Source organism: Tenrec ecaudatus, chromosome Y, assembly GCF_050624435.1.
Source record: "Tenrec ecaudatus isolate mTenEca1 chromosome Y, mTenEca1.hap1, whole genome shotgun sequence".
NCBI lineage: Eukaryota > Metazoa > Chordata > Mammalia > Afrosoricida > Tenrecidae > Tenrec > Tenrec ecaudatus.
In genome coordinates this window covers 18,900,435-18,922,132 of record NC_134549.1, presented here as the reverse complement: position 1 = coordinate 18,922,132, position 21,698 = coordinate 18,900,435, and the positions used below count along the sequence as shown (strand labels likewise).

The 21,698-nt window shown below is 47.1% G+C and overlaps 1 protein-coding gene across 5 annotated transcripts; it reads left to right on the top strand.

Moving 5' to 3' along the window:
- Positions 1-268: 268 nt before the first annotated feature.
- Positions 269-14,236, top strand: LOC142435562 (uncharacterized). Of its 5 annotated transcripts, none has more exons than XM_075539795.1 (6): positions 269-488; positions 1,847-2,001; positions 3,372-3,604; positions 6,052-6,184; positions 7,163-7,310; positions 8,009-14,234. In XM_075539795.1, the coding sequence occupies exons 3-6, from the start codon at positions 3,587-3,589 to the stop codon at positions 9,609-9,611; spliced, it is 1,902 nt and encodes a 633-aa protein (XP_075395910.1). In that variant the 5' UTR covers positions 269-488; positions 1,847-2,001; positions 3,372-3,586; the 3' UTR covers positions 9,612-14,234. The 5 variants fall into 5 exon arrangements, with proteins under 5 accessions (XP_075395910.1, XP_075395909.1, XP_075395908.1 ...); XM_075539794.1 differs by lacking the exon at positions 269-488 and adding an exon at positions 625-1,467; XM_075539796.1 differs by lacking the exon at positions 269-488 and adding an exon at positions 1,487-1,679.
- Positions 14,237-21,698: the final 7,462 nt, after the last annotated feature.

Sequence of the window (21,698 nt, the reverse complement as noted above, 5' to 3'; positions counted from 1 at the left end):
AGGCGCCCTGGGGTGCGCAGGTGAATTCTGACCTGGGATCCAAACGGCCTGCAGTTTGAAAGGCGCAGCGTCTCCGAGGAAGAACCAAGGGCAGCAGCCCGCTGCGGGGAGTGGGCACCACTCAATGGCAGCGACTTGGTCACCTCTGAGCAAGACGGTCCAGAGTTACAGCGCTCCGTTTGCCGCACGGAAGCCGGAAGTGAGGCACCGAAGGGGGCGTGGCCAGCGAAACCGGAAGCGGAAGTCGCTCTCGTCCGCGCTCATTTCTTTCCCCGCGGAGGCCCCGGTCGCAGCGGCGATTCCGACGCGCTCCTAGTGCGCGGGGCAGCGCCCCACAAACCCCGCGCGGGGCCCGGAACGCGCCCCCCGACCCTGCCAGCCCCCCCGCCGCCGCCGAGGGCGCCCAGGAGCCGGGTGGCAGCGGCGTTGCTCGGCGCGCGGGCCGGGGACCCCCTGCAGACTGGGTTTCGGGGTGCGCCGTGGTGCGAGTGCGTGCATCGGGCGGGGTGCAGATCCGCGGGGTGCGGGGCGCCGGGTGCGGCCTGCTGACCCCGCGCCTCCTTTTTAATCGCAGTCGGTGCCCGCGGGTGGGAGCGGGGCGGGTGGGTGAGGGGAGGGCTTTTCCGTAGGAATCGGGGTGCTCGCAGGGGCGCCATCTGCCCGTGCACCTGGCTGAGGTGGGGGCGCGTCCGATTGCCGTGATTTCAATGCACATTTAGGCCCTTCCTGCGCCCTGGGCCGCTTGCAGGTCTGATAAGCTTTGGGGGGTGCTTATGGGGTATCTCCCCAGGGGCAAGGGGGTGTACGCCCCCCGGGACCCCAGAGAACCTTTGCAGCCGAGAAAACAACAAATGGGGGAGTGGTTTGTGGGAGGCCTGCCCTACGTAGCCCACTGATGTCTTTGCAGGGAGAAGACACGCACTGGGCACCTCTCATTTCTGCCCTGGAAAGGGGTCTTGCAAATGACAGGCACTGTGACCCACGGACTGTGCTCCCTGCATCTCCCAGTCCCACAAAAAACGGCTCCTCTGGGCAGGGGCCTGGTGCTTGTGGCCTTTTGCAAACCTGCAGGTCAGGATGCAGTGAAGTAGCCTGTGGCCATGCACCGGTGGGAATGCCGCCCGGGCAGAGATTCAAGGGGAGATGGAGAGAATGAAGTGTTTGTGAGCTGCGTGCACGGCCGGGCTGATAGCACGTGGGGTGAGGCAGCTGTAAGTGGGGATTCCAGTTGGAACAGATTCTTCTGCTCTCAGAGAGCCACAAGTCAGCCACCTCGATAAAGCCGGTGTCTGGCCTGACGAGCCTGTTAGGAACAGGTTAAGGAAGCGTTTGAAGATGTTTGCATATAGCTTGGTTGTGCATAAAGACCCTCGTGCAAGCGTGTGATCTACCTGGCCCCAGCGGCATCCGTTGGTAAATCTCCCCTTGCAGGATCTCCAGAACCGGGAATGCTGCTTCCGCTTGCATGTAAGTCTGGATTACCTGGGAAGGCTTGAGATGTGAGTTTTGACTCAGGAAGAGTGAGGCTTTCAAAATCACTACAGTAAGCAAGGTCCTGGTAGTTTTTTGGTTTTTTGTTCAGGAAAACAGTAAAGGTGAAAATTCATGACACTTGACCTGATCCTTGAATTTATTTTTTTGAGAAAGTCGTCAAAGAAGAGATGGGCACTGGGGTCAAGGTGAGGAGAGAGAGGGAATCCGCACACTCAGACCGAGAAGTGAAAGCCGAGGAGTCAGCTGGCAAGGGGAGCAGGGTGGAAAGAAATGGGAATTCAGGCATGAGTTGTGCTTTCGGGAAAACCGTAAAACCAAACTCACTGCCTGGTGTGTTGCCCCCTACTTCTAGCGAGCCCATGTGATGGTACAACGTCCCCGTGAGTTCTTGATGTGCCCTGTTTCCGAGCAACCACGGCTACAGTGACTACTGAGAGTTAGTGACCGGGAGTCAGCTCTACATGAAGTCTCCCCGGCCCCCAATACCGCACAGACTTGGCTTGTAAGGTATAAAACCACAAGCAGGGGGAGCCGATCAATCACTGACTTGGTCACTCACACAAGGTGGGAAGACTTGGAGGGGAATTTCCAAGGTTGGCACACCTGGCCACTGTTGATGTCAAAACTGGTCGCTGTGATGGGAGGTGTGGGGGTCAGGGTCTCAGTCAAGCTCAAGCAAGTTACACCGGCCAAGCTCAGCTGGCGAGGCATTAAACACGAGGGTATTTACCGAGGCTAACTCTTAACAGGAGGGAAAAAGCCTTGTCTTTCTCCTGAAGAGCTGGCTGGTGGTTTCGAACTGCTGGCCTTGTGGTTTGCAGCCCAGTTTGAGAGCACCATCCCCCTCCCCCCTTAGGGAAAGCGTGATGTGTGTTCAGGTTTGTTCTAGCCGCACATCGTGCTCAGGGGTCCCTCCCAGATTTCTCAAAAACCTAGGGAGCGAACTAAAAACCACATCATTGTGAATGAGGGGGAGTGCAGACTGGAGACCCAATGCCCATCTGTAGGCAACTGGACATCCCCTTACAGAAGGGTCTCCTGGAGGAGACGAGCCAGTCAGGGTGCAGTGTAGCAACGATGAAACATACAACCTTCCTCTAGTTCTTTAATGCTTCCCCCCCCCACCCACCCGCACTATCATGATCCCAATTCTATCTTACAAATCCAGCTAGACCAGAGCATGTACACGGGTAGAGATAAGAGCTGGAAACACAGAGAATCCAGGACAGATAAACCCCTCAGGACCAATATTGAGAGTAGCAATACCAGGAGGATATGGGGAAGGTGGGGGTCGAAAGGGGGGACCAATCACAAGGATCTACATATAATCTCCATGCTGGGGGACAGATAACAGAAAATTGGTTAAAGGGAGACATCAGTCAGTGTAAGACAAGAAAAAATAATAATTTATAAATTACCAAGGGTTCAGGCGGGAGGGAGGAGAAAAAATGAGAAGCTGATACCAAGGGCTCAAGTAGACAGAAAATGTGTTGGGAATGATGATGGAAACATGTGCTTGACACGATGGATGGATGTACGGATTGTGAAAAGAGCTGTACGAGCCCCCAATAGAATGATTTTTAAAGCAACAAAACTTACGATGTGTGTACAGTGCATGGCGGGAGAAGGAATGTGCGTGGCAAAAAAAGAGAGCATGCAGTCATGGATGTATTGCTGCGGAATCAGTGGCATGGAAGGTCATTAAAGCTCAGTGGAGGCTTCTAACTTCATGGAATGAGCGCTGGAGGCTGTAGCTTGTACGCTGGCTGCTGGAGCCTCCTCTGCCTCCCCTGCAGTCGCCTTGGGTTGCAGCCTGAGCCTGAATCAAAGACGGCCATGCTGTGTTTTCTCAACACTGCTTCCTGTCCGTCCCTCAGGATCTCCAGGGCTTTGCTGCGACACCAGCCTGGTCCAGTCAGCTGGGGATCTCACGCCACCATCTTGCACATCCGTGATCCGAGGAAGGATTCCCATCTCAGAGAGGGGTGTGAACCAGGTGTAATTCATCCTCCGAACGGCTCCCATGCTCTGTGTCCGCTCCAGTTCCTCTTCCTGACCTGGCTTCTTGGGCTCGGAGACTACATCCCACAGGATGTGCAGCCATAGAATGGTGAGTTCTTACCAACAGGGATGCTCAGCATAAGTGGGGACGCTGGCCTGATGGGCACCGGGGGAGGAGCCGTGCTTTCTCAAAGAGGGGAAGCGGCCAGTCGTTGGCAAGGACCTGAGCCCTGGGAGGGATCCCGAGTTCCTGCTCCCTGGTCTCTAGAACCGTCTTTGTAAACACGTGGCATTAAGATTCGGGTGCCTGGGTTCCCCTCTCTCGGACTCAGACCCGGCTGCCTGTGGTGGCTTCATCCCCACTCAGGACTGGGTGCTCTGTGCTGAGTGTCAGAGTCTGTTCCAGACTCTGAAGGTGCAGGAGCTCTGTCTGTGGAGACTGAGACCAGCCATCCTGAGACTACCTACAGTCTTCTTGACTTTCCCCCGGCACTGGAGCATTTTCTGTGTAGCTTGAAACGGCACTTCCATCTCTCCCATGGTGTGACAAGCTAGTGAAGTGGGGCGGGAGGCTTAGTTGAGCATCCGGCTGATGAGGTCTTTCATGGGGCTGCTTCTCTTGGTATTAACAAAGGTGTGGTGTGATGGACAGTGAGTTCACGTGGATCTTTAGTGTGTGTGGGATCTCCCGGCAATATCTTCTTTTTCCCCGTGGTGATTGCTTTGCCTTTTAGACTTCCTGTGTGTGGAAAGCAGAGATTCCCACCTCTGAGTCGTGGTCCTTTTATCTATGTCTGGATCTAGTATTTAATCCATGTCGTTATTGATACTATTTATTTTTGTCCTCTAGAGGGTTGAAGAAGAGCATAAAGTAAAAAATAGAATTATTTTGGTAGAGAAATTCTACTAAGAGATGTCGGTATTTAACTTCTTGGGCTTACAGTTTCCTTTGCAAGAAGACTTGTAAAGACGTTGGTGTCTTGCCACTGAGAATGTTAATGGACTGGAGATCAGTGTCTCAAATTGCGTTGAAATCCTGGTTTTAAGTCATATAAAAATTGACTCTAAAGCTTCACGAAGAAGGTCCTTAAAGATTTCTCTTAACACTTAGTGAGTCGTACTAGAGCTAGTAACCCCTTAAACATTCTTAACTATTTACAAGTATTCTCCTGCATAAACTAAAATATTATTCCTGGGTACTGTGTTTAGAAAGAGAGCCCAAGTTTTATACTTCTGTGATTTTTTAAAAGGTATCACACCATTTAACAATGGTTTTAGATGTTTGCATTGCGTGGTTTCATTATAAGAAAAGCGAATCTTTCATGGTAACTTTCAACATCTGTTCATTTTCATCGTGTCTTTAAAATTAGCATGTTTATTGAAAAAAAATTTTTTTCCCAGCAAGTAGTTCTCTCCAAGTTTGAAACTCAGTATAAACCACACTCATGGCCTGTGAGCTGCAGATGAGTGTTGTGTCCCTTTTACCAGCTTAGGGTCCAGAAGCTCGTGATTTCTAAAGTGATTATTGTGCCTCCTTTGAGATTTTCTGAAGTATGAATTTGCCTGTATTCTTGGCTGGCTTTCCCCTTAACGTGCTGAGCTTACCTGATGTGTTAATCCGGGCACACAAGAGAAACAGATCCAGGAGACTCTCATGTGCATAAGAAAGAGGTTTATGTACAAGAGCAATTGAATATTGAGAAAACGTCCCAGCCTGATCCAGATCAAGTCCATAGTCTGATATTAGCTCATATGTCCAACACCAATCTATAAAGTCCTCTTCAGACTCATGCAGCTCATGCAATGACGCTGAATGCAGGAGGGTCACAGGCCAGTGGGTGGAAAGTCTTGTGGATCCAGTGGTGGTGGAAGCACCTCAGCGCTGGCGTGGCCTCCACGTGGCTCCTCCAGCTCCCGAGTGCTAGTGTAGCTCCATGTGGCTCATCAGCAGGAATGTGTCACAAGAAGTGAGCATGTGTCCCACCTCCAGTGAGCTGTTTATCTCCTTAGTGCTTCCAAACGAGGTCATCGAGCTCCAACCTGATTGACAGGCTAAACTCCACCCCTTCCCTCTTCAATCTCAAATTGACAGCAGATTATGTACCTACCATGCTTGATATTTTAAAAGTGTAGCTTCGAGTTTTGTGGAAGAATTCCCTTTCAATTTTATTTAAATGTACCCTCTATGCTCAGAGCACCTGCAGCCGCTGCTCATGCATCTCTTTCTGTGAGCAGCCCGACAGCAGGGGCTCTCAGCCGAACTGTGCAGAGACCATCTATGTGTGTGTGTGTGTGTGTGTGTGTGTGTGTGTGTGTGTGTGTGTGTGTGTTAAGCCTTGAGGAGGAGATAGAAGCCATGAGGGAGTCAGTGTGGGCAGTGAATGCAGGAGACTGACGTCGGTGCCCTGCAGTAGACCTTGACCTAAGTAGAACCCAGAGCATGCTGTCAGGTCCCTCTAAATTCTGACCTCCCCAAGGTCTGAGCCTCTGCATTTGTTCCTGCGCACCCTGGGGTGCCTGGAGCCTCGCTGACCCAGGATGTGTGGGATGTTTCAGGACTCTCAGTCGCAGTTGATTGCGGATGTGGCCGTGGTTTTTACCCAGGAGGAGTGGGCGTTGCTGGATCTTCCTCAGAAGAAACTCTACAGCGATGTAATGATGGAGACACTGAGAAACTTGACGTTTGTGGGTAAGATCGACATCCTGGTGTGTGTTTGTGCGTGCGTGTGCGTGTATGTGTTTAAATGGTTTTACTGAACAAAAAAAAAGTCTTCATTAACCGTGCCTCAATATTTGTGAAGAAGGTTGGAGTGCGCAGTGTTTGGTAAAACGGGCCTGGTCTCTTTTACTTGGACCTGAAATAACCTGATTTCACGAGGAACATAGAACTGTGTTAATACAGTGAACTCTCAGGTGTCTTGTGACGAGAAACTGAGTCTCTTTAACTGTGTTCAGTAGCGGCATTTGCTCCACACTCACTAGGATTCTCTAAGAGGATGATTTGGATCTTGTAGAGAATTTACTGTGTTGATCCCAAGTTGGACAATCTCATTTCATTGGAAATAATTCTTACCCTGATTCAACCTAGGAGGTTCCTAAATGGAAAATACTGGTTTGGCATGAGGGACATGTGTATTCTCTGCCGTGCCTTTTGCTGTGCCTATTTCTCCGGGGATCACTTCAGTTTTTCCCATTTGTATTCCCAGAGGAACAAGAGAACACTCTTAGGACAGGGAACAGAAGTGTATTCCCAAGACAACTGTGTTGAGAAACACCCGGAGCAAGATTTATATGAAAGATCCTTCATCCGTGGAAGGATTTGCATTTGATTCGATCCATTTGAGTACTTTCTTTGTCTTGAAAACACAGCCAAAGATACCTGAGCTTGCTTAGATATTGGGGAAGACACACCTGTGATCAGGGAGACCCGCTTTCAAAGCCTCCTGCCTGTCACGTTCCGGATCTTTCAGTTCACCTCTCCCAGTGACAGCTATTTAACTCATCATTGATCTCGGCCCTGATGGAAATACAGCATCGAAAATAACTGGTCATCCATGGCAGAAAGTAGTTGAAACCGTGACATGCGGCTCGCTTTGTGCCCTTGCCCCTAATAATTCCTTTACTTTTTGTTTCAAATTTCGAACCCTAACTTGGATTCTTGGGTCAGTCTCTGAAAACGTGAAGGACGGTGTACAAGTATCGAGTGAACAAATCGTGCATTTCTTCACGGAAAACACCTGGTCCTCCCTGTCAGCGGAAAGCTCGGAATTCCATGTCAGTGATGCCCGGCGTAGAAACCAGGGCAGACACGGGAGGTGAGTGTCATTTGTAAAAAAGTATCAGTTCCTTCAAGAGAACATCCTAAAGCGTCTTGACATTAAAATAAAAACACTGGAACCTACTGGGCGTCCATTCCGCATCCCATGGAAACCTGCTTATAACAGTTCAGGAATTGTTCGCGGAAGGAGGGCAAGTGGAAACATTACGTATGTGTCTCCCTTCAGATTTTGACTCCAGCTCAGGCAGCCGTCAGTGTCCGCTGAAATCATCGAACATCTGCACCTCTCACCAGGTGCGCTACTTCCAAACGCTGCCTGTAATCACCAGTCTTTACGGATCCCGAAACCTCCGGGAGCCATCTGCCTGCATTAGCCTTCTTTCCATTGGCAATTCCTGAACTGCTGTGAGCTCAGTCCAAGCTTGGCCGCATACTAATATGTGTTCCTGTGTGTGTGTGTCCGTATGTGCATCATCTCAGCTGTAAGGTGTTTACGGAATTTCCTCAGGACAACGTTTTCATAACTGATTTCCTAACTATTTAAAAAACTACTCAGACACAATAATCAAGAAGTCCTCTATTTGATAAATTAAAAAACGACAATAACGCTGTTAATGGATAAATCCAATGGAACGTGAGACATGTTAGGGCAAAGAGCAGGTAAGTCTGCTGTGTTCGCTAATCTTGAAAAACAAGTGGATTTATTTACAACAGCATTTCGCTTGTTTTTCACAGAAATCCTCGAATGGAAAAACTCTGGGAAACGATTGAACGCTGCGGGAAAACCTCCCTCCAGGCTCCAGATCTGACTGAGACACAAAGCAGCCTTCCAGAAGGAAATCCGTTTCAGTGCGGTGCGTGTGGAACACTCTTCCTGGATCCCTCATCGTACCATCACCGTGTCGGATCTCGCCCAGGATGCAATACCTGCGGCTGGGATCTGTGTGGAGAAGCCAGCAGTTGTCACTTTAATGAAGCCGCCCCGGTCAGGACTCTTAAAAGACAGGAATCCCATATCCAGGAGCTACGTGAGAGGAAGGAATTCGGTTGCTTGACAACCCTTAAGAATCCCGGGAGGACAGCCTCTGGTGAGAGGCGCTCTGAATGCCGGAAATCAGGAGACGTTGTCTTTAATTTCTCAGCCCGTTGGACACACCTGAGAGATGACCACTGTGATGGTCAAGGATTTACCAAGTCCAACGGTGACCCGCCACCCCTAGTTTTACGTAAAACACCCGACGGCTTGGACAAGCCTTGTGTCGGCCAGGAATGTGGGAAGGACTTTAGACCTTCCTCCTCCCTCTCCCAGCCTGTGCAAACTCAGCAGGGAATGGGGCCTTACGCGTGCAAGGAATGCGGCAAAGCTTTCACGAGTTCCTCGTACCTTACCATCCACGGAAGACTTCACAGTGGAGAGAAGCCGTACCCGTGTCAGGAATGTGGGAAAGCCTTTCGGCATTCCTCCAACTTCATTAAACACCTAAGGATTCACAGCGGAGAAAGACCGTACGAGTGTAAGGAATGCGGGAAGACCTTCAGTGTGTCCGATACCCTTCACAAGCACACGCGGACTCACACCGGGGAGAAGCCGTACGCGTGTACGGAGTGCGGGAAAACGTTCATCACTGCCTCCTACCTTACCCGGCACGTGAGAATTCACCACGGAGAGAGGCCTTATGAATGCACGGAATGCGGGAAAACTTTCTCTAGTTCCTCGTACCTTACTCTCCATGGAAAACTTCACCGGGGAGAAAAGCCTTACGGATGTAAGGAGTGCGGGAAAGCCTTCGGACACCCCTCCAATCTCACGAAGCATCTAAGAAATCACAGCGGGGAGAGGCCTTACGCGTGCAAGGAATGCGGCAAAGCCTTCACCAGCTCCTCCGCCCTCGCGCTGCATCTGAGAGTCCACCGCGGGGAGAAGCCGTACGGATGTAAGGAATGTGGGAAGAGCTTCACGAGCTCCTCGTACCTGTTCATGCATATCCGACTGCACCGCGGGGAGAAGCCCTACGCTTGTAAGGAATGTGGGAAAGTGTTCGGACTGCCGTCCAACCTTACCAAGCATCAGAGGATTCATACTGGGGAGAGGCCCTACCCTTGCAAGGAATGTGGCAAAGCCTTCAGTCGTTCCGATAACCTGAGTAAACACAGGCGGACGCACACTGGAGAGAATTCCTATGAAAGTAAGCAGTGTGGGAAAGCCTTCCGTCAGCTCACGAAGCTCATGGAGCATAACTGGGCTCACAGTGGGAGCGGAGCTGTTCATGCAAACCGGGTGGGAGAGCCTTTGGGGATCCCTCCCAGCTTGCTGTACACAGAACACACTGTGGAGTAAGGTCCCGGAGAATGTAAGCTACGTGGGAATGTATCGTATCCTCCCTGCACATCTATTCACTCGCGGTGGAGAGGGGCGTTGGGAATATAAGCACTGCACTATAAATACTCCAGGAAATATAAGTACTCCAGGTTCTCCGTGGTTGCCTGTCCCATCACATCCAAACCCACGTGGAAGAGACAGAGAGGCATCATGAAATGTTAAAGAATGTTGCCGGGCCTTCAGCTGGGCTCCGTACGTAGTTGAATTCCCAGTGGAGAGACTGTGAATGTGGGCAGTGTGGGCAAGCTTTCACGTCTTCCTCACACCTTGCGGTGCGCAGAAGACCTCACACTTTGCAGTGCGTAGAAGGTTTTCCACTTGTGAGGTGCGGCAGAAAGGTTTTCCGGCAGGTCCTCAGCCCTCTCAGCGTAACGGGATTCACGGTGACTGGGGTCTTTTAGGTGTGAGGAAGGTGGGCGAGCCTCTGTGACACAGCGCCCCGCACTTAACATGGGTACACCCACAGTGGAGCGAGACGTCAGGCGTGTCGAGAACGCGGGAGACCGTGTAAGGATTCCTTCCATCCCTGTAGGCATGAAACGACTCACCGTGGGCAGTTGTCTTCTGAATGAAAGCCGCGTGGGAACGCTTGTAAAATATCCTCACACCTTACGACAAAACTACGTATCCACAACAGAGGGGCGGGAGCAGGGTGTCTTACAAGGGTCAGGAAGAAAGGACAGCTTCCCAGGCGGAGAAACCCCGTCTCTTATCGAGAAGAACGCCAGGAATGCAGGAGGTGCCGAAAGCCTCTGGTCACTCTTCACCCCATTTTACGTCCTGGAACTCGCAGCGAAGAGATGGTTGTACGTTAATAACTTTTTTGTAGGAAGGGTGTGAATTCAAGGGATAAGTATCTTCAGGAGAAATGACTCTTATTTTAACGACGCCGCTACAATCTTGGACCCTTTCTCATTCCAAGATAAATTGTGATCAGCGGAGATTCTGAAGGCCCAGGTCCTCGCATGGATTAAGCCCCCGCCGAATCCCCTCTGACCGTGGTCTAGGAAGGTGCAATGTGACCAGACAGAGGACGCTTGTCAAGTTGATGATGGCAGATGTAGTTCGGTGAATGGGTAACACCTTGCCATTTGATCTCCCTTGTGACCCATTTAATTAACTTGATTCCAGCTAATATTTTTAGCTTTTTGTTGGAGGCACTTCTGTTTTGAATGGCCACCGCTGTGTTTTTTGGGTGTGTATGAGATTTTCCTGTGCATCCAGGCCAGGATCAGGAACAGCTTTAGGAATTGCACGCATAATTCCCTAGTGCCGTGGAAGGAAGGGGAAGTCGTGGGGCAATTGGCCGTTACTAACGAGGCCGGAGAGGAGGTGTTCTGAAATCGGTTCTGGGGAAGGCGATGGTACAACTCTTCTTGATTTGATTAAGCACTTAATCGTACGGTGTGTGAGGTCTACGCCGATAAAGCTGTTCTTAAAAAGCCCGTGACCATTTCAAATAAAGCTTCGTGAAATCGCCTGTAGCAAATTCTGTGCGATGTGTTTCAGGGTTTCGATGGATGTTATTTTTCCCGCAGTCAGCTTTGGTTTCTAGGTTTCTGTGGGAAACTGAGGACCTGGTAGAACGTTTATGGAAGCCCTGCTCTCTACTCTCCTGACTACAGAGCTAGGCACGCCAGCCCTCGTGTGGAGGCATAAGGCTGAACTCGGCAGTGGGATCCCCCAAATCCAGGGTCCCCACGTGGATTAAGCTTCTGGTGAATCCCCCTATCCATCGTCTGGGGATGTGGCGAAGACAGCACTGTCGACCAGATGCCAGGTGTCGTCGTAGTAAAAGGTAGCACCTTATCATCTCGTCTCCCTCTTGACCCATTTAAGATTTGTGTTGATACTTTCTACTTTGGGTTTGAGGGTCTTCTTGGTTTTTGACTTGTCGTTTTTTGTTGCGTGTGCGTATATTTCGTGTGGTTTCCCTGTATGTAATCCAGGAGAGGAGGATCGATGGAGCATGCACTGATAATTACCTAGGCCAATGGCAGGGAAGGTTGGGGGTACATTGGGAGCTAACGAATACAGGGAAGAACATCATCTGAAATTGATTGTGGTGAGGGTTACATAATTTGTACTAATTATTATTTTTTAATATTTTATCGTACTAATTAGTAAGCGTGTTTTACGGTGTGTGAGTTACATTCCAATGAAACTTTTCTTTTAAAAGGCTGGGGCAATTCCATGTAAAGCTTCACGCTATAGCCTTTAGCCAATGCTGTTTTCTATGTCCTAAGTGTTTGATGGATGCTATTTTTCGTGCAACTAAATTTTGCATTAGGCTTCCGAGTAGTTTATTTATGTTTTTTGAGTATTGTTGACATTCACAAATCCAACAGTTAAATAGCGCAGTCACATCAAGAGGAGCTGTACGATCATCACCACAATTTTGGGATGTTCTCTTCGTTCTTAGACTCTTGGTCATTCACGCCCCAGTTTATGTTCACATTTCAGTGCACTTTCTTATTTCAAAGATTGCAGTTTCGCCTTTTAGACTTGGAATGTTGCTCAGAAGGCAGTAATTTCAGACTGTCGAAATACTTAATATTTTGTTTTTCTTACACATAATTACGACTCGCCGTTATTATCACTGTGGTGTCTGCCTCACAAAATAGAGGCCACTTGTCATGACAGACTGTTTTCCCACAAACTTTTTGAATCCCCTGTTAAGTCCCTCAGTGTTTAATAGGCTTTGCAGGGCTTGATTTGTACTTTGGATTGTATATGTGCGTGATGTCGCAACCTGTAGACTTAGATGTTATGCTGAACAAATATTATATTTTGTTATCTAGCATCTAATGCATTTAAAACTTAGCGATATAAAGTACAAAACATTATAGCAACATTATATTGTAATACAATATGTTGCATGCTATTTTCTATAACTTACAGCATAATATAAACTATATGACCTATATCTGAAACATAATATAGCGTATTAGTAAGGGTGATAATGTGTTATTATGTTAATTATACAATAGCATATGTGTTAGTCTGAGTAGACTAGAGAAACAAATTCACAGAAACTCATATGTATATGAGACTGACTTTAATATAAAGGGTAATTGCACATTAAGAAAGCATCCCAGCCCAGTGCTGTCCAAGCCCATAAGTCTAACATTGGACCGTATGTCTGACACCAATCCACAAAGTCCGCCTCCATCTCACAAAGCACATGCAATGATGCCGACTGCAGGAAGAAAGCCGAATCAGTGAGTGTGTATGCATCTCAGTGCTGGCAGGGGTCTCCACACAGCTGCTCCAGCATCCAAGGCTGCAGTGGGGTAGGTCCATGTGGCTTCTCCTCAGGGATGTCTTGCGGGAAGTGAGCCTTGCCAGCTGAAGCAGGGAACTGGCTAAGGCAGCTGCACCCTGGTCCGACCATCACAAAGCAAGGTGAGGCTCACCGAGCCATTTATCTCTCTGCCTTCAATTAATCCCACATGTGTTTATCGGCCAGGTGGTCACAATAAACCTTAACTATCTCAGCATATTATATAGCCTACACTGTACAACAAACAATTTCTTAAACTATTATATTAAAAGGGATAATATTCTATCGGATAGAGCAGTATGTGAGGGATTTCATTAGGTTTATTTAAAGTTCTTTCTCCGTGAGCTTTTGATGCCCGTACACTGTATGTTGTCATATGACTCTCATGTCCTTAATGCGTTGAAGATATTGCTGGATCCGTTCTAGACTTTCGCAATAAAGCTAATGTCACAATAAAACGAGTCTCACGGGTTTGTTTTATTTTACACCACAGTTCATCCCTTCCAAACCAGAACTCCATTCTCTCCCATCCTGATACATTTTCCAACCCTCTTAAATCCTGGGTTCTTATGATACAGGTTTTTAAAAGATGTTATTAGCGAGTCAATAAAATTTTCTGCAGTAACCGAGGGGACAAGTTGGTTTTGAAATAGTTTCCATTTTGCTTGATTCCTCTGCATTCTTTGGGACAGCACGGGTTCCTGTGTGCAGAGGCTCCCCGTGGCTGTGTGTTTTACAGGAGCTCATTAGTCTGAATTATTTGGTTAGTGGCTTTGTGCTTAAACACTTCCTCCGCCCCGGGGACCCAGTCGCATCTACGTGGCTGTGCATGTTGATGAGCTTATGAGAATGTGAACTGGGCAGAGAACAACCAGGCAGATTGATTTCGCAAATCAAGTCATTTTGAATCAGGGACGTGTATGATTGGTTCAGGTCCCTTTACTTTTCAAGGTGACTGGCCAACAGTGGTTGAAGCTCTGCGATTAGCTTAAAGGTTGGGGTTTCAAGTCCACGTAGTAGGATCGTGTAGAAAAGGCCGTGCCCATGAACATCACAGCCTGGAAAACCCTCAGGAACCCGCTTCTACTCTGCCAGGATCCACTCTGTGTCATTGGGTTTTCTTTTGTTTGGGGCTTAGGGTTCCTTTGACTTGTTTTTAATGGATGCCAGTGTTCTTGGATTTACTGGGACCATGTCTCAGAATATGTGGGCTTTCACAGTAACTTTAATAAGACTCATAGGTAGGCAAGATATGACAAAATAACAATCTATAAATTATCAAGGGCTCATGAGGGAGGGGGGAGCGGGGAAGGAGGGGAAAAAAGAGGACCTGATGCAAAGGGTTTAAGTGGAGAGCAAATGCTTTGAAAATGATTAGGGCAGGGAATGTATGGATGTGCTTTATACAATTGATGTATGTATATGTATGGGTTGTGATAAGAGTTGTATGAGCCCCTAATAAAATGTTTTTTTAAAAGCTGTAAGAGGCCCCAATAAAATGATTTTTAAAAAATAAATGAATAAAATAAAACAAAAAAAGACTCATAGGTAGAAGCATCTGTGGTACTTAGATAATCTGGTATCAATTTACAAAGGGTTGGAGTCCAGCCTGTCAATCAGGTCGCAGCTTGATGACGTCACTGGGAGGCACCATGGAGATAAATAGCTCGCTGGAGGCAGAGACAGGCAGACACTCTGCTTGTCTTCCTGCTGACAAGTCACATGGAGACTCGTGATGGAACCAGAGCCCTGGAGCTGGAGGAGCCACATAGAGACCACACCAGCACCGAGATGCTTTCACCACCACTGGATCCACAAGACCTTCCACCCACTGGCCTGTGATTGTCCTGCATTCAGCGTTATTGCATGTATTCCGTGAGTCTGAAGAGGAAATTATAGATTGATATTGGACACATGGGCTAAGATCAGACTTAAGGGCTTGATCTGGACTGGGATGTTTTCTCCATATTCAATTGCTGTTTTAGGTAAAGTACTTTCTTACACACACATGAGTGTCTAAGAATTTGTTTCTCTCGTCCACCCAGACAGGCAGGAACCCTGGTCCACTGTGAGGTGGGAGATGGTCAAGGAATTGGTTGCTAAGCAAAAGGTCATCTGTTCTAACCCCCAGTCTGTGGGCGGAAAAGGAGATGCTTTGTTTCCTTGGAGGTTTGCAGCCTAGGATTAGTCTGGGCTCCTTGACTCTCTGACAGGATTTCTGCAAATCCCCATCCACTCAGCAGTAACAGTGTGCTTTTTGGTCACTCTTATTTTGGAATGCCACTGGGAGTGAGCTCATGGATGATTTCTTTTCCCCACAGCATATTTTTTACAGTTTCATTTGTACGGAATGCACGTATCCAATAATTCAATAGTTTGGTCATATCAAAAATGGTATTGCAAAAAAAGGGAATAAACTGATTACTGTAAAAAATTGGGTTTGCAATCATCAGCACAATTGATTGTAGAACATTTTCTTCTTTCTTGTTCTCATGATTTTTAGCTCCCCATTGCTCCCTATCCTCACCTGACACCATTAATGTGGATACTGTCTCTACAGATTTACCTACCCTGGATTTGATAGACACAAAAACGTACTGAAACACACACACACAGACACACACACACACACACACACACACACACACAGAGACTGGCCATCGCTAACCTCACAGAAAGAACGTGAGTAAAAAAAAAAGGAACAGGTGAGTGATCAGTATTTTAAAAAATAAATAAAAATTCACGTTCAAAACTCACTCTTACCTACAACAATACTCCATCCCCTGCCAAGTGGATCATGTTCAATATGTTTAATTTAAGGGAGAAGATGTGATTAAAATGAATACCTGGCATGGAAAGAATCCTTCCCAATACGCTTGGCTTCCGTCTTGCACAAACTACCCTGGCAAGCGTCGGATCTCCATGGTGACCAGGTGTGTGGATTTCAGAACATCACTGGCGACGTGACACGTTAGGAAGCCCTGGGGGAGTTGCATGGCCGTCAGTTTTACTTCTTCACGGAATTTGTCTTTGCAGGGACTCTTATTTAATGCTCCCCAAACTGGGTATGCCTTAAGTAAGCAGGTGTTTCCCACATAATCCTCGGGTCTGGTTGGAAACACCCTCCCCACAGGCTGCCTGAGTAGAGAACAGCTACACCAGAGATTCTCAACCTGTGGGTCTCAGCCCCTTTGGGGAGTCAACTGAGCATTTCACAGGGGTCGCCGTGGGAAAACACAAACATATCACAATATATAATGACCTGTTGTTTTGTGATGAATCACTAGGCCTTAATGATGTTCAATTTGTAACAAAGAACATACATCCTGCCTATCAGCTATTGACATAACGATTCATAACAGTTGCAAACTGACAGTGTTGAAGTAGCAATGAAAATAATGTTCTGTTGTGATAACAGTTGTATGAGCCCCAATTTTAAAAATAATGTTATGGTTGGGGGTTCACCACAACAAGAGGAGCTGTATTAAAGGGCCACGGCCTTAGGAAGGTTGAGAACCAGTGAGCTAGACCCATGGTGACTGCTTCCTTTTATCACAAAGACACCCGACCAGCACACTTCAAAGCCTCAGTCGCCCACCGCACTCAAAGTTGTTCAGGGATTCAAAAAGCACACACACAGCTCCCTCCCCTGTGGATACTTCCCTGTCTGCCTGTGGGCTTCTGGAAGCAGAGCCACCTCCCTCCCACGTCTAAAAACAAATGGATTCTCTCCAACCTGAGTCCAGTTTCTAAGTGACCATACTACAGAGAGTCGGCCTCTTTGAGGACAATTCTGACTTCAGTGCGGACATGAAGGCCGTGGACGATGTGAGATAAAATTTAGAGGGTTCAGGAATGACCTGGAGAAATCAGACCCCTTTCCATTCACAAACAATCCCACTAAAAGAAATCTGTTTTGTGCATACAGAGAGGGTTGGTTAGCGTAAGAGACGGTTCAGATTCATCGTAAGCATTGAGTTTTTATTCTGCTGATGAAAATTATCCACGGCTCCTGGTGAGAGCGGCTTAACATAATGCAATCAGTGTTACCAAAGTGGACGTGTGAAATTTAACAGGAAAATGTTCTGCTGTGTACACTTTTACAAAGACTAACATTGGCATAGAAGGGAAGCGTGAATTGTGATTTTAAAACTTGGGTTATAGGAGACTCAAGAATAAACAAATCTTTTTATTATTATTATGCATCACTTTATTGGGCAGCTCTTACAAATCTTATAACCAATGCCAATATTGGAGTTACGCACACTTGCACATACGTTGCCACCAACATTTCCAAAACAATTTCTTTCTACTTGAGCCCTTGGTATCAGCTCCTGTTTTTTCCTCCCTCTGTCACCCTGGAGTGAACAAGTCTTATCTCAGTCAGGACACTACTTAATTAGTCATGAATTGAACATCAACTGTGTACAAGGAAGCCGCCTGTGTGCCAGATCCATTCCCTTTTGTGAGCCTGTACCTAGGTGTAAGGACCCACGTAGTGATTCGCACCCACAAGCTGTCGGCTCCCGTGCAGATTTATGATCGTGAAATCCTATATAACATGCTCGCAACCCCTTTGGGGGTCGAACGACCCTTTCACGGTGACTGCGTGATTCATCACAGTAGCAAAATGACAGTGATGAAGTAGCAACAAAAATAATTTTCTGGTTGGGGGTCCCCACCACACGAACTGTATGAAAGGGTTGAGGCATTAGGAAGGTTGAGAACCACTGATATATATAGGGTCATTATGCATCTGAATTAACTTGATACCCAGCATTGAGTTTAAAAAAAGTTGAAAATAATTGTGAATTTTGCACACGCAGCCACTTTATTATGTGTTTTTATGAGAGCGCTTCAAAACGATCAGATAAAACTGCCTTTATATTTCATCCCCCCCCCACATCTTTCTGATGTATAAGAGGAACCAAAAAAAGGTTTTTTTAATATAAATTATCAAAGGTTCATGGGGGTGGGGAGGTGGGTTGTAGAGGCTCAAGTAGAGAGAAATGTTTTGAAAATGATGATGGCAACATATGCACAACTGTGCTTGACGTAATGGATGGATTGTGATAAGAGCTATAAAAGCCCCAATAACATGATCTATTTTTAAAAAGAGGAGGCCTTGTTTTGCAGCGGTGAAAGCCCTTGGTGGGGATAAGTCAAATGGAGAGAGTCGAGCTTCACCAGCTGCTGTGCTGGGGAAATCATCTGGAAGTTGACGTCCATAAAGATAAATCCTTAGAAATCCCAAGTCCTGGTCCTAGATCCTGGGAGGTGACTGACTATCCCCGAAAACCTACCTTTAGGGTATGAGATGCTGTCACAGGGTGTTGGAATATATATCCCATATTTTGCCTCTAATTAAACTACATTCTCAATGGATAAACTGTCTCTTTTTAGCTGTTTTCATGCTGGGAAAATAGACCCCATCACAGCAGGGAAGTATCAGTGTTAACCAGACCTGGCCCACCTGACATGCAAAGAAAGGGCAGCCACTGTCTTCAAGGAACCCGAGCAGAAAAGTGCTTTGATCGCGGAACTAGAAGTTTCCAGAAAGACATCCCTAGGTAAACTTAGAAGACATTGGAAAGCAAAGGGTCCAATAAGTCATAGGCCGGCAAGGACCATATCCCGCCCTAATCCATACTTGTGACCGCTACTGGGAAACGTGTGACATATTTACACCCCCCAGTTTACTTTCCGGTATGCATATCTAAATCGATAAACTCCTCTTTTGCAAGAGCTAGCCTTGGGGGCTCTCAGGGCTGGCTTCTTGCTTGATGAACCAAATTAAAGCTTTCTCCTGTCACTTTCATCCCATCTCTGACTTTGTTTCTCAGCCATGCTCAGCAAGACCTGGGTTGGTAACGTTTCTGGTGAGCCAGCCCGGTCTGCCCCCTGGAATGGAGGGGCTGGCTCAGGGCCCTTCTACAACGGTTCCAAGTCAGCACCCAGGATTTCCTGGAGGAGTATTGCAGGCCTGAGACACACGCATCAGCACCAATGCAGATTTCTGAAATAGAGCCATGGGAATTTTCTCCTAATGCGTACTGTCTTTGGGAGGATGGTCATCCCTTGTGCATTGAAGACTAATAGTCCAGGCCTAGAGGGACTGAGCCTGGGATTCTGAGCCCGTCTGTGATACTTTTGGCTGTACCCTCGTAGTTAAAGAGGCGGTAATTGTGCACGGAGCATCCAGGATTAGAACACCAGACCTACGTTCTTCGAGGGTTGACACTTGTACATCAGCCTGGTACCAGAGTCTCATTTTGAATCTATTTGAATTTTGGTTGAACCTACGCATGGGAAATTAGCAGCAAATCCCCCAAGGGTTCTCATCTTGGATGCAGCCTTAAAAATTGGATATACTTTGGTAATGACCTTGTGAAAAATAAGAAAATCGTTCCTTCTGATAAATGGTTGCAGTGTGAATTACAGGGACCTTGATGGCCCTCAAATGGAATTTTAGGGATGAAACCATTTTACCATTAGACTGTCCTGCGCACGGAGGGTGTGCATCAGGATGTGGATTCTTACAGATGGAGTTAGGGTAAAATTTAATGTCTCATCAGTTGCTATATTTTTAGCCCACCGTAAACTTTTCCTTGTTTTGTTACATTCTCCCACCTTCTGCATTAATGTCTTTTATTGTTTAGTTGCTGGTTTTGTTTCATTAAAAAAAAACTTTACTTTCTTTATATGTAACTCAGGAGAGAGAAATCTGTATGGCCAGCAACTACATGATGACTTTCTTAGGGTTATGACTAGGGAGTTGGGAGAAAATGGAGAGTTACTAATAGATATAAGAATGAATGCTCGGATGTGAGGGCAATCTAGCTGTGACATCTGTCACCCCATTGATTGCCAGGGTTGATTCAGCTGATCTGGCTGGCTAGGGCGGGTGTCCCCGTCCTCCCTCACCTCTCCATGTGCGTCCCTCCCAAAGCTGCGTGCTCGGTTGAAGAGGACGACCTTCCCCAATAGGAAGGCCGTCGTTTGGTCAAGGGTATACGAGTAGCTGCGCTCCCCTGCTAGGACCTCCAAACAAGTCTCAAGAATGAATGCTCTAAAATTGATTGGCATGATGGATAGTCCAACTCTCTTTAATATAAATACTGAATTTCAGGAAACATGAATTATGCCAGTGAACGTATACAACAAAAACTCACCTTTGAGTCCAAAACATGCTTAGATAGGTTTATAGAGGAGGGTAGGGAAATAGATCTATGTGTTTAGCATTAAGGCAGCAGATCAACATTGGGCCTCCACTCAAGTCCTTACTCAATGCAAGAACACCTTGCTCTATTAAACTGGCATTCCAAGATGCACACCTTCCTGAGACAATCGCTGAAGACAAAGCGGGTGCATAAGCAAATGTGGTGAAGAAAGCTGATGGTGCCCGGCTATCAAAAGATATAGCATCTGGGGTCTTAAAGGCTTGAAGGTAAACAAGCGGCCATCTAGCTCAGAAGCAATAAAGCCCACATGGAAGAAGCACACCAGCCTGTGTGATCACGAGGTGTCAAAGGGATTAGGTATCAGGCATCATCAGAATAAACCATATCATTGTAAATGAGGGTGAATGCAGAGTGGAGACCCAAAGCCCATCTCTAGGCAACTGGACATCCTCTTATAGAAGGGTCTTGTGGAGGAGACGAGCCAGTCAGGGTGCAGTGTAGCAACGATAAAACATACAACTTTCCTCTAGTTCCTAAATGCTTCCTCCCCCCACTATCATGATCCCAATTCTACCTTACAAGTCTGGCTAGACCAGAGGATGTACACTGACTGGTACAGATAAGAACTGGAAACACAGGGAATCCAGGGTGGATGAACCCTTCAGGACCAGTGGTGAGACTGGAGATATTGGGAGGGTGGAGGGAAGGTTGGATAAAAAGTGGGAACTCATTACAAGGGATCTACATATAACGTCATCCCTGGGGGAAGGACAACAGAAAAGTAGATGCAGGGAGACGTCAGACAGTGTAAGATATGACAAAATAATAATTATGAATTAGGAAGGGTTCATGAGGGAGGGGGTATTGGTGAGGGAGGGGGTATTGGGGAGAGAGGGGGAAAATGAGGAGCTGATATTAAGGGCTCAAGTAGAAGGCAAATGTTTTGAGAATGAGGATGGCAACAAATGTACAAATGTGACTGACACCATGGATGGATGGATTGTGATAAGAATTATATGAGCGAGACCCCAATAAAATGATTAAAAAAAAACATAAACCTCCATACCCTTAGCTGACCATTCTTCCTTGGATGTGGCTGGCCCAGCAGATCCCAACAAAAATTTTTAGCTGAACCTACTTTTGAAGGCACCCTGAGGGGTCTAGGACAAGCTATTACTGAGAACTAGCCTGCACCTTGCACAGGTCAGAGACATATCTAAACAGGCGTGTGCTTTCTTTTGAAGACATCATCGGTGCCTGTGTGAACCGGACCACTAGCAGCAATACTTTTGGACGCAGCCTCTCAAACCATTAGCTGTTAAGAAGCTGGGCTAATCCCTGCGTGCTGTGCTTGAAGAGTCACCTGACACGTAAGTAAAAATCAGGGAAGTACAATGCAAACCATCGCTAATTTGCATAGAAAAAGCTGAAGGTTTTGTTGTTGTTTTGTAGAATCCTGCAGGTTACATGAGAACGCCATGACAAGAATTCCTCTGGAGATGACACTGAGGTCATGAGAGGCACAAAAAACCTTTTTACTGCATAGCTTGCATTATCTGAACATGCATTTTTAAATCACTG

Coding starts and splice junctions, on each gene's coding strand:
- LOC142435562 (XM_075539795.1), top strand. Junction 6,185..7,162: donor GAGAAACTTGACGTTTGTGG/GTAAGATCGACA, acceptor TTCTTGGGTCAG/TCTCTGAAAACGTGAAGGAC. Junction 7,311..8,008: donor AACCAGGGCAGACACGGGAG/GTGAGTGTCATT, acceptor TGTTTTTCACAG/AAATCCTCGAATGGAAAAAC.